Raw genomic sequence first — 13392 nt, 5'->3', positions numbered from 1 at the left:
TTACCAGATGCTTGCCACGTGACTTCGGAAATGAGACAAGATCAGAGATTGGTCTTAAATTTAGAAAGATGGGCTTTCTGGGTCGGATTACACATGACGAAGATTTGCGTGTATGACGAGGATTTTGTCCTATACAGCTGGCAGAAGTCGATCGGAAAACTCCACATTATTGACTTACCGATAGCCAGTTATTGATGAGAGGGAAATTCGAGTGAAAATTCAGTTGATTTTTTTCCTCCCGTTTTATTATTGGATTTATTGAAAATTATCAAAACTTATTTCCTTGATTCCTTTTGACAAGTTACTGTTGCATTACTCAATCAACCAGGCTTATTTTTAATATTAAGCTATTCTCATAATCTTTTAAAATTTCGAAGTTTTAAAACACATTTCTAGTGAATTACTTAGCTATTAACTTTACAACACTCCACGTATGCTTTATTTTTACTCAACACACATATCTGTTCATCAACAATCAAACATTTATCTCTCGGAATCACACTCCACTTAGCACGTCTCTTCCGATCTACTTCCGACTTTCCGAACATCATTATCAACTTTCCGGGTGAAAAATGCAAACCCTTTTCAAGCAAATGCAATGCACAAAAGCACCCCAAAGAAAATCGTTCGCATTTTCGAGCTCTCCGATGAGTTTCAGGAAGTCCAGTTCTCCTGAAAATATCTCAATATACGCCAGATTGATAGTGAATCCAGTGTTTAAACCCGTATGTTTGTCGGTGCAAACTACCGCGCGTACTGGTGGCAATTCCGTAACGAGGATAATGCCAACGTAACGTGCAATCAATCGCACTGGAAAGATAAATCGATTCGAGCAGTAAATGACGCTTGACCTCGATAGCATCACCATGATTTCGTACAGCTGGCACGGTGGATGGAAAATAAAAACGATGTGAAAATAGTGAAATCCAGGGAAATGCATCCAACTGATGCAACCGTTACGGACAAAGCGTTTCGAGGTTTCTTTGAATTCGTCGCCACTTCGGCCCACTGGTAGCAGCGAGGATGGACCAGACTTTCCTTCGCTTCGATTCGGATGGCAAACGTTGCCATCGGTGCTGATGTTTGGGCCACGTGAACCAATCCGCGTTTCCCATTTGCTTGTAGGATGCGCGCAAATCAGATGAGTCGGCAAATGTTTGCACGCCCGCCCGTTTTCGCCGACGCGCGGCGTTTGATGGATGATAAAATTGAAACGTTCCGAGGCGTGGTTCACTTTGGCCAGGGTTTGGACGATAATTGAAGTGAGTGGAAAGCGCTGAGTGCATATTGATTGCATCTAAGTAAGCAGGAAATGTGTTTCTGGTTGCATTTGCATTTCGAAAAAGTGTGTTGCAGTTTGCAGGATGAATTTGGGTTTCTCTCTACACGGAATGGGTGATATCGAATCATCAGCTGTTGAAAATTATTCATTTTACATTAAAAAATATACCACAATCAGTTTTTCCACAATCAGTGTCTTATTCTTTTCATTAAATTCAATTTATTGTGACTCGTGTTAACAATATTCGCTTTGAATCATCACAAAACCGAACTGTTTAGAAGATTTGTTCGAGCGCCTTTTGCTACACTTTTGCCAGTTTGACAAATTTATATAATAAAATTCAAACTTTCCAGCCCAGCCTCATGCACATCCTGTCGTCCTTTATCTTGTGATCGCCCAATTTTAGCTTGTTAAAACTTGTTCTCAATGTCCTTTTGTTTCGCTTCATGGCCCGTCTTCTTGTCCAATTCCACAGAGACCATCCCGTGCGGCAACCGGATCGCGCGACAAACACAAAGAAAGTGAAAAGTACCACCAAGCAGCAGTCACGCGGAGGGACTAGTCGTGAACCAGTGACCAAGGAGAAAAACGGCAGAGCGGAGTACGGCTAAAAAATGGCCTCGAACATTCACAAATGGGAAAAGCTCTCGCCGAGCGAGTTTCAGCAGTTGCAGGATTTGGCCTCATGTGAGTTAGCGGGTGTTTGGGTAGCTCTTCGATGTTGTGTTAGAGTCTAACAACGTGTTTTTTTCCCGCCCGCAGACTCGACGAAAAAGCTCCAGACTGTGCTGCAAGAGTTCTGCTCACCGGCCACACCGTCCGCGGCGCGATTCCACCCGGATGGGGTAAGTATTGATGGTTTCGCTTTCGTGTATTTTCAAATTTCGTTCCACCCGTGGCGTTGCCTCTCACTCACTGTACACTTCTCTGTTACCGCGGAGAGTTTTATATCCGAGGCCGATATCCTCTTCCCGGGCCGGCTACAACAGTCGAGCCGAGCTTTTATCGGCTGCTAACGATAGCTCCACCGTTGGGTGAGAATCGTAATTGAATTGGGCCAAATCAGATGGAAATTATGGGCACCACCTGGCAGATGGTACGACCGGTCAGCTCCGGTCGACGGAAGACTAGGCAAGAAATATCACTACTTTCCCTGACTTTGCCGCACGGTCGGAAGCAAGCCACCGGTGTTATCGCTCGCCACAGTGGGAGCAAAATTTCGTATTAATATTGATTGCGAATTTCAGCCTTGAACCGTTCCAGCATCTTCCAACCACCGATCGTACAGCATTATCATTCCCCATGTCTGAAAAGAGACCGAATTTGTTCGTGCGTTCCGTCCCCCAGTTCGCGAGCCAGGACGCACGATGGAAGGTCTCATAAATCTGCCATCCACCGTGGGCGGGCCCATGAATCTTGCCGCTTAAAGTTTCTTCCTTGTGACCTCCGGAGCCCGGATTTAAAGCCCAGTCGCACTGGGATAATAATGGCCAATCATCGCCGGACCATAAAGCGAAGCGGGGATGGATTAAAGGACGCTGAGGACGCTTTTTGAAAGCTGAACTGGAACTGGGGGGAAAACAGAACAGAGTGCCAACGAAGAATCAGAAAACGAAACCCGATGCTTCGGATATCAATAACGGGCAGAAACTGTCCCCACTCTTCAGGAGCGTTGGAAGAGGCAAATCCTTCAGCCTCCCACACGTTCGCACGAAGGTTTCGGATTTGCTGGTCCGTGTGGCTCGCACGCTAATCCCCATCGTCGTTGGCGCCTCTCGCATGCGGATTAGGGATCCGGAATTGCTTTGACCTTTTTTGGTGAGCCAGGTTCGGCAAATGGCACCGCCGGCCACCGGTGAAAGAGTGATGAATGCGACGACGATTACTCTCCTCTCGGTTAGGGCATTTGGTAAAGGGTTCGTTCAACGGTCGGTCTCAAGGATTATTTCTTTTTGCGGTAATGCTATATTTCTCGGGTTTTATTGTCTTTTAAATTGAATTTTCAATGAAATCAAGTTTATCAGGTGGGGCTGCTTTCTGCTATTGCGTTCGAGAAAAATCCGCCATTAGTTAAAGGAAATTTATAGTGTTACTAATTCTCCAATGTAATTCTATCTGCCGCACAAATATGGGCAGAAAGCTGGTGGAGCTAGAAAATTCCGTGAAAATTAAGTGTAAAATCAATACATGACCTGACGTTGGTGTCTTTCCGCTCGCTCAATCCATCATAAAGTGCAGCATTATCTTCCGATTATACGACGATGATATCCGTCAAGGAAAACGCTCCCGTTGAAGAGGTTCCGGCATCCTTCACATTCTCGATGTCGCTCTATCGTTCTGAGTTGGGTGAAAAGCTCAACCCACGACCGCAGTTCCAAGCTTCGTGCCCGCTCGTGGCGTGTGATTTTGAGCGCCGGTGAAAGAAATAAACGACGTGTCGAAAGTGGATGCCAGCTCGAGGCATTATTTTCAGCTCCGTCCAGGCAGTGGCGCTGGTAGGGCCCGTTACAAAAGGTAGCACAATTTCGCTCACTTTCCGGTGTCCCTGATAGGCGTTCGAGCGCACAGATGCTTTATGGCAGAAGCTGGCAGACACGGGTGCCGCGCTCGTTCGTGGTGATACCGTCAGGAATCATTGTCACCACCGGCACCTGCAGTGACTCGCGTTCCTAGATGGGAATAGAAAGCGTTTCCATCTTGGCAACAATTTCCCGACAGATTTCTCTGTTTATTGTAGGCTGCTTTTTCGTTTTATTTGGCTTCACCCTTGTTTCACCGTGTCGCAAGTGTTTTCCGATCTCATAAAGCACACCCACTCAGAGCATGCCGGTTTCAAAGTGTGGTTATGTTATCAATTTATCCGCCAGTCTGCTCCCAGCTCACCCGAGAAGCCCGGCTTTACATTGGGCACGCTTTCGACATGCGTAATTCAATTTTCGTTGCTCGGGAAAAGGCGAAAGGAAAAGGTGATTTCTAGCGAAAGAAAACCTACAAAGCAAAGAAGGTGAACCCCCGGTGTGATTTTTCTGCCGTACACTTAAAGCCGAAAGCTCCGGTGTGCTTTCTTTGCCATCTATTTCCGGCCTGCCGGAAACTATTATGCTAAGGAAACTAAGGGACGGATGATAGCAAATCACGTTCGAATCTTACACGTGCGTCGAGAGGGATGAAATTCAATACCAATCAATCGGTGTATTCCTGCATTTGATTCATTTTTCCGCTCGTCCAGTTCTCATTTGACTTACTCAGAAAGCCGATAATATAGGGAAGGAGGATTCAGTGAAGTGGGAAATATCTTTCAGCCAATAGCAAATCACTGATTGAGCATGGTGGCGCTATATCAGCTTTAAGCAGCTGTCAAGCTGCACTAACAAGGGATGGTTCATATTATTTGCTGCGCTCAATCACATACGGAAGCGAATTGAAAATGAATTGGCGACGGAAATGTTCCTTCCGGATCGTGTGGTGACATTAAATTATGCGTTTGCGAAGCTAGATTGAAATTTATGCAAATTTCGATGCTCCCACTGTGCGGTTGAGAGTTTGTGATTTGAATTAATTCGTCGCAACCGCATTTATACAGTGGGCATTGATAACGAAGCGGCATTGAATGATGATTTGCTTGTCTTTGAGATACAACAAATGTTTATTAACTGAAGTTTCCCGTGATATAAATCAAATCAAATCATTTAACAGATAATGCCACATGTTAAGAAAAATCCAAGCCGTGTAGCTAACATACAAACACTCTCAACATCAATTGGTCAATTTCAAAGCAAACTAGCCATGAAAAAGTAATAGTATCGGGATTGAAGGATTACGTTAACCTCTTCTTTCGCTTTTTTTTGTCCCACTTCAATGAGGTTCTTAAAAGTGGGTTTGATTCGATAAAAGGCTTATCTTCAAATCCCTCGGAAAGGCAGAGTGCGTTCGTATTCAAAAAAATGCTGTGGTGCACGTGTGGAAACATTTGCTTTTCTGTGGCCCCATCCTCGAGATCAATGTCCGGGAACGGGTATAAGGATTGCTTGTTAGCCCGACGCGCAAAGCATATCACAATCGGTAGGCAAATTGGTCCACCTTTTCACCTTTGCGAAAATAATTGAGCAATGAAAAAAGATTGCCCCAAAACGCCATCTCACTTGCCGCTTCGGTGGCCGGGTCGGAATGCAAATAGGTACAAATTGGCAACACCACTATCACGTAGCGTTTTCCTTATTTTCCTATCCCTATTTATCGCACCCGGTCCGGCACTCCGATGCGGCCGGAGTTCGTCGATACCAGCCAACTGGACCGGTTTGGGGGGCATGGGGACGCACAAAAGTTTCTGCAAGCCAAACGAAGAAAATAGAGAAAAAAAAGTAACACACTGCACACACAAAAGGGCAAAGAAAATGCCCTTTTCTGTGCCTTGAGATGATTTCACCTACCGAATCTCCCCCCGACCCGGTTATCATCGATGCGGAACAAGCTTCTTACCGAGAAATGGTGGAGGAGAAAAGAACATCCCAACCGAGTCACTTCTAGGCTGTGACCGGCTGTGAGTGGCTTAGACTTCGACAGCTTGACAACTGGCCGTACTGACTGAGGGTGGCGGCAAGAGAATGTCTGCCGTTAACGGAAGATGGTTTGTTTTTCGTTTAAGCCAAATAAGATTAAACCGGATTGAAGCTGGCGGCAGGTTTTGTAACAAAGTTCGCGGAAGACATTTCCATTCGTTTCGATCGTTTAGATACGCATAAATCTGCCGTTCAAAGTGCTGTTACTGGCAAACGAACCAGCTGGTCGAACGGTAAACTTTCGTAAACAGTAAAACTTCCAAAACCAACTTAATTACAGAATGTTGGTTTTATTTCTCATGGCATTTTTTAAAATTTTTGTTTGTAATCAAGAATGATAACAAGTTTGCGTTTGAAATTAGTTCTACCAGATGTTTATCCCACGGCTGAATGTCAATGCATAGAACTATTCCATTTTTAAAAGTCTTTCACTTAGGATTGAAACACAAGCATAAAGCCTATAGATTTTCGTTATCGTTAACTTTATTGGCTCTTTAAAATGTAATGATCGATTGTCGACGCGACGTAACCATTACGTAATGATTCATATTAGTCGCCAAAGTCACATGAAAAGATGATGAAGTCACAACATTTTGAAATGATCCATTAGCTCTCCGTGCGGCATGTTACGTGAACAGATATGCCAGAAGTACCTCCCTACCTACCTCCCTGGGACCATACCTCCCTGGGAACATTTACCGCACGTATTCAACGACATTATAATTCACTCACCAATCCCCAAGAATGATTGTAAATTGAATTTCTTAAACTGTGGAAACCATGCTATAGCATAATCCACTTCCTCCGAAAAGCGCCTGTTCTCTAATAAACGTGGGGCAGGATGGGTAGATAGTAATTTGGGACAATCCTGTCCAAAACTACCCACGACACCTTCCGTGTGCGGGTCAGGCACATCCCAACATGGTGTTTGCTCTCTTCGCGGCTATGAATATTAATGAGTGAGGTATGGCTCGGCATCCCCCGGGTTTCCCATTTCCACTTGATTTCCCGGCTGGCCGCGAAAAACAAAGCTCCCGGATAATGGGCGACCGCGAAAGAGGACCGCAGGTCTGCGTGCAACCGATAAACCGCAGTTGTCGGCAGGCAGCAGCACCAGCGGCAGCCGCAAAAACTCAGCGAAGCTGCACAAAATCAAAACTTCTCCAACGCCAAGACGATGCTTTGGTGTTTCGGGTAATACGACTTCTTGGTGCTGATGGCTCCGACCAAGAAATTGAAGCAACCGATAGCCGTGAGAGGGCGAAAACTTTTGCCACGCTTTTCCATCGCCGTACAAAATGGCCGGCAACGGAGCGTAAGTAGGGGTGTTGTGAATATTTGAAACCTCACTTTCATCAAACGGCGTGTGTGTGTGTGTTTAAGGAAAGAGGCGGCTTTCAGAGGCAAAAGTCTGTTCCCATGCCGTTGTGAAAAGAATATTGAAAATTGAAAAGACGCGTACCACCGGGACTGGCTCCATCTCTCCTGCAGGTGTCATAAACGCCACCGATATAACGTGGAGCGTGGAAAACAAAATAAAAAAAAGAAAGGAAAAACTTCCGCGATGCTTTTCCGCAATGCTCACATTCCAATGTTCCGCATTTATCCGTGAAAGTTTGCTCCCATTCGGAAAACCCGGAGGTGGGACTGCAAATAGCGCCCTTTAGGCGGTAATGCTGATTACACCCGTTTGAGCCGGGGAAGAAAGTAATAACTTTCCACGCAAGCGAGGGCACACAACAAAAACTCCCTGGAGGCGTTCCGGGACCCGAGCGGCTTTTAGACTGCGACACGGAACGCGTGCGGGCACGAATATATTATTCAAATTGGCGAGTCAATCGTAAAAGTTGCTCGCCAGGCGCACGGTGCGATCCGATCACGGATGGTACGACACTTAGGTACCTAATTATTTCCACACGCGATATTTCAAGTGCCGTCTGTCACCGGCTCAGTACTCTTTTGCTGTGTGATGAACGACCGCTTGCTCGCTGGGAAAACGCTCGATTCGTTGCAGTTACCCCGTGGCCCCAGTGGAGAAGATTAGAAAACTTTAGTCCTTCGTGCTTGCGTGGAATTGCGTCAGTGCAGCCAAGCGTCTCGGGTTGTTTTCGGTTTCCGTTTATATTTGCTCAGCAAACTAATTAAAAGCACACTAGGAGTACCGTCGGAGACGACTGGTTAGTAGCATTTCACAAACCGTACGTGTATTTTCCAGTTATCTATATTTGAATTACGATCAACAAACGTCATTTCGGCCTTAAGCTGATCAACTGTGAATAAATACTTAGTGTATAAAATGGTAGAATTCATTGGCTTAATATACTGCAAATTTATTTTACGAAAATACATTTATTTTGATCATTTGTTCAAAAGCTCTTGTATATGAAAAGTACAAATGCAACGGGTATAAATGAATCATGCCTTCAAATTGTAACCGTTAATTGAAACACACAATGCCCTAAAATCTTCCAAATTTCCGACAAGGCAATGGCAAAACGAAAGTGGTTTTACATAGCATGGCCCTATGAAATTGACCCAGCTAGAAAGTGTTATACCTCATCTAGTTCTCATGACCCTTAGTTGACTTACTGTTCCCTACATGGCTTACATCGCAGTGCAGCCCGCATGCTAATGCCAACATCCGGGAGATTTGGGAAGAATTTTGGGAAAACATTCCTCCTCATCTCCTTTTCCGTTCCGCATCACTGTAACAATAGCATGGATAGGTAGAATTCCTGGCTCATGCTTCACTTTCTCCCCTTCACTGCCGGGAAAAGCTGTACCTTCAAAGTACAGGTCAACTATGCATCGTACGAGTGCGCTCCGCGAATTCAACGAGCGCACTTCATTCCATGCAGTACGCGTGCATACGAGTAAGCCAAAATTACGCGGGGTAAATGGTGGAATTCCATGCGAAAAGCCAACCTTCTTATCCTTCAGTTGAGCGTGCATCCGGGATCCGAGCATAGCAGTTATGGGAGGAGCTCGAGCAGCTACTTCAAATGATCCTTTGAAAATGATGACACGATCGTCGTATGTCAAACCGATTGTGCTGATGGGTGGGATAACGCGTTTCTCAAAAAGATCTGCTTCGTTAATTCTTGCACCTTACGTTGGCGATTTCGTTCCAACATAAACTCAATTTCGAAAATTGGAATCAATTTCCAAGCAAAACTGCCCCCCGGAAGCGCCTTTCAAAATTACGCACTTCTGGCAAGCAATTAATCATTTCTTGAAATCGAGAGCACCACGCGACGAACGCAGAGATTTTCGAGGAAAAGAAAAACACCCTAATGGGCTTCCACAGCATTCAGCGAGGTTATTTATCGATGGAAAAGTTCCACGGGTGTGCAGATGACACTCTGCTCTGGGTCTGTACTGCGAATAGCGTTAATGTTCGTGTTAATAAAATTGTCGGTTCGTTAGGCTGGATAGCAGGACTTTGTACGCGGAATACGCGAGCTTATTCGGGAGATTGTCTTTGTCCTAAAGTTTGTCCGTGCTTGTACTAAGGAAATTCATGACCCGTACGCTAAGTTGTCGCATCCTGGAAGTGTATGATGGTAAGGCTCTTGCTTTATAATTTCGTTTTCTTTTTAGTTTCCCATTGCCAATTACCAATGGATTATGATTCGCGTTTTCGACGCATCTCTTTGAGATAGGTTCTTGAGAAAAATTGAAAAGAATTCAATCCTAAAGAATCTCCATTTCAAGCGAAAACAATTCATCGTAACAAGTACGAGCTTTCCAAAGGGTTTGTTTGAATTACGACATTGCAGGAAAACTACGATGAAACCGCAACGATAAAAACCAAACCACACGGATAAGAATCAAAGTGATTTTCATTCCCCATAACCCATAATTACACCCCATCCGTCCCATGGCGTCTCCTGTTCATCTCGTGTAATTACAGCCACAGCGATATCGGTTATCACAGGAGGGTTGTGATTTAATTTGGATCCGATCCAATTGGGCACCACATCTCGCAGCAACAGCACCACATCGAGGACGACGATCGTGTTTGGTTGTCGAAAAACACGAATCCAACCGGCGGGCAGCCACCAGGGCCTCGATTTAACCCAATCACTGAAATCACCATTTTTATCACCGCCACTTGGGACGGGCAGGGCCACGTAAGCGTGAGACGGGCGACGAAGGTCGTGAAAGGTGGCGACAGCGGTAGAAGCAACACGGTACGTGATTCGTATGGTGCGTACGTGTACGGTTCCGGCATTTCTCGGAAGGATACCCAATCGCCCGGGAGTTTCCCATTTGAAAGGGGGTTATTCCAAGCACGTGTAAACATTTTTACACTAACAATACTACCGTCCTTTCGCTCGGAGAAAGGTCAATGTTGAGCCAACGGTTTTTCCATCCGAATGGAGCGCTTCCGGTTGCCATGACGACAGTGGCAGGATGCATCGATGCGTACTGTGTTTTTGGCGTGACGTAAAAAGCAGCCCCAATCGAGATAAATCCTGGCAGGACGCGTGGTTTGTAGTTGTTTAAACACAATTATAAGTCGATGTATTCCGAAACACCCTGAGCCGCAACACTTCAAACCAAGACAAACATCATCCGATGGGGATTTTCGGAAAGGAGTTCCACTTTCGAGGGAGCTCACGATTAAATATTCGTTAGTTATGCTCAAATATGTACTCGGCGCAGCATAAACGAAAAAAAATGCACCCAACATCCCCAACGATAGAAGATACGCAGTAAAACTCACCCCTTGGTATTTTCCCCCTTTCCGATGCTTGATCGTGGCGTCGAGAGTAGTGACCGAGTAACATTCAGATGAAAAAAAAATAGCTCGCCGCTCGGTCAAAGACAAACATTGCTCGGTTGGTGGTTTGGCAAATATTTTCTACCGAACTATAAAGCTCGCAATCAACAGCCCTGCCCCGAACTAATCCGCTTGGGTCTTCCTCCTTCTCCCCAACGTGCCGCAGAAACCTCCCTTATTCTCCCACCCCAAAAACCACTTCGTATTGTTTAGCCGTTCCTGCAGCAGCTCGTAAATAACGAATAATTTACGGAGCCGATGTGCCCGGTCAGAAAACAAACATAGCTGCGTTTCTGCAAGCCTCGGTTACCGGCCTCACCTTGCTTACAGCGGTGGGACGCTTGGGCGCTTCAGCCCTCGGGCCCGGATTGCCGGTCGGTTGAGCATAATTGAGTTAATGCCTTCGGATAATCTCGCATGGTAGGGCATTCGGAAATTACAGCCTAGTTTTCTTGGGTGGCCGCTGGTGGATGTTGGCATGCAGCCGGAAGCTAAGATCAATTATTTACACACACACATGCACCCACACGGGTACGGTTACAATACGGTTTAGCTGATCACTGAACCGTCAGATGGTTATTAGTACGCCTTGCTGTTGCTGAAGGCTATAGCCGATTTAAGCTCGTAATTCCCTGGTGTTTTTTAGATTACTCCTTGATACAAATTGCTGTACGCATTTCTGCCATGTAATATTAAATGCATATCGATTTATCATTCCCATTGTACAGTGATAAAATATATAGCTGTTGTCATCTCTTTTCCATTGGCACGCTACTACAAAATTTATATACGTTCTCCTATTTGTCACAATTACAATTTGAACAATGTTCCATGATATTTACTGATTAGAGGGGCTGAAAGGATCAACGTATAATAAAACTCTAATAGGTATTGAAATCAGTGTCACGTATCAGTGGTTCTGTTAGCTTTTTATTACCTTTAATATAGCTGAAAACGAGTGCAAAAAGTTTTTATTAAACTCGAAGTTTAATGTACGATTTTTTCTGCAGTATATTTTTACTTCCAATTTTATCACGCTAAAATAAATTGTCCTAGCACTTATTTCATAGAACTCTCCTTCATGGACGTATTTTATGCTCTTTTAAATTCATCACCATAACATAGCACGTGTGGTAAGGGAGCATTTATTTTATTTTTATCCCATCGTGACCGGATAAGTGTCGGAAAAAGCGTACGCGCGGTTCCCTTTGTGACGAACATACCAAGTGATGGAAATCGTCCTAATACCGGATTAGATTTCACGGTAGACCCTTCCTTGAAATAAAGGACAGTTCTGGGCTGTTCATGTTGCATGTTGCGACTGTATCTAACGCCTGTGTTAACATAATTTTTTACTCACAAGTAAATGCTTTTCTTTACGATGTTTTAATGAGATATAGTCAGAAATTAAATTTAAACTATAGCTTTTGAAGCGCAAAGCAGCAAAAATAAAATGTTTCAATCTATATTCTCAACCAAAACTTACCTGGTAAATTTCGTCTGAAATGAAACCGATGATATTTTATTTCATCAGAAACAAACTTGATCAACATTTCGTTGTATTCTTTCCACGAAGTCCACCTACAGATGTAAAAATTTGATTTGCGCTTGCTGATTGACAATACATGGAAATAGACATAGCGCCGGAACAAACGATGGAACGAACTTCATCGTGTAAACTGACCCATTTAATCATGGTTTTTGCTAAACGATGGCTAGCCGGAAATCTGCGCATATTTCCAGTGTGCCGCTACAGCGGTCTTCACTGAAAAAATACACTGCTCCGTGTTACCAAACTCCAGAGACAAAAACGGAAACCAATCCGTAACAACCGGTTGCAGGAATGGGGTACCAAAGTAGAAACAAAATTCCGAAATTGTCATGGCATGCTACTCGCGGGAATTGGATTATTATTGCTTGGGCGGCTGCCAGTGTCTCTTCACGTTACCTAGAAGCGATACCAAGCTCTACACGCGCTCGATTGTAGTGCAAATTTTTCCACGAAAGATCGTCGACGACGTGAAATTAAAAAAAACTTTGTCCATCAGTGAAAGAATTCAGAAGGAAACAAATATTGTCTCCGGCAAAAATACCTTTTCCCTGATTGCGTCTATCTAAATATAAATTTACACCATTTCACATGAAATATGCAGCCATGCTATGGAAAACTATTCCTTCACTTCAGTTACTGAGGTGTTTTCCGGTGGGGAAGGTTTTTCAACAGCTGTCCTTCATGTGATCCATTAAAAACAGACTAAACTTTTACTCGCCCGCTTCCATCAACGCGTCTACTAAGCGGGCGTAACGCGGATGAAAGCGAAGTGGCATATTGCAAACGTATACTCGCGGGCATCCATGCCTGGTACGGTGTCCGATCGATGCCACAAGTGCACACAAGGGACCGTTTTGGGCAGTCGCCAAAAAACGATGACGTCAGAACCGCCAGCAACGTCCGTCGAATGACGTCAACGAATGGGGAGTGCAACGGAAAAGCCTCCCTGTCTCATCTCGTTGCAATGCTTGCCGCGCAACGTCACGAATGATCGTGCTGCGATTGTGCTGGCACGGCTTTCGTCCGGTGACGAATGCAGCATCTGAAGGGAATGACCATGGGCAGGGTGGCTCGTTAGGGGTGGTTTTATTCTCTAGCTGGCTCACGGCTGAATGCAGAATATTGCACGGAATCTACCACGCGGAGCGGTTCCGAGGCAATTAGCAATTTATTGCCCTTTTCCAACAAGAAAGTTGGACGTTCGGAATCGTGT

The 13392-nt window shown here is 44.8% G+C and overlaps 1 protein-coding gene across 1 annotated transcript in view; it reads left to right on the top strand.

The window, feature by feature from the left end:
- Positions 1 to 1896: 1896 nt before the first annotated feature.
- LOC128722896 (diacylglycerol kinase 1) overlaps positions 1897 to 13392 on the top strand; it is a 34351-nt gene continuing 22855 nt past the window's right edge. Inside the window, exons 1-2 of the mRNA XM_053816583.1 lie at positions 1897 to 1969; positions 2045 to 2127. Of these exons, the coding sequence (XP_053672558.1) occupies positions 1897 to 1969; positions 2045 to 2127 (156 nt within the window). The remainder of the gene's footprint in view (positions 1970 to 2044; positions 2128 to 13392) is intronic.

This window comes from Anopheles nili, chromosome 3 (assembly GCF_943737925.1).
Source record: "Anopheles nili chromosome 3, idAnoNiliSN_F5_01, whole genome shotgun sequence".
Lineage (NCBI taxonomy): Eukaryota > Metazoa > Arthropoda > Insecta > Diptera > Culicidae > Anopheles > Anopheles nili.
This window is presented reverse-complemented; position numbering and strand designations above follow the sequence as displayed.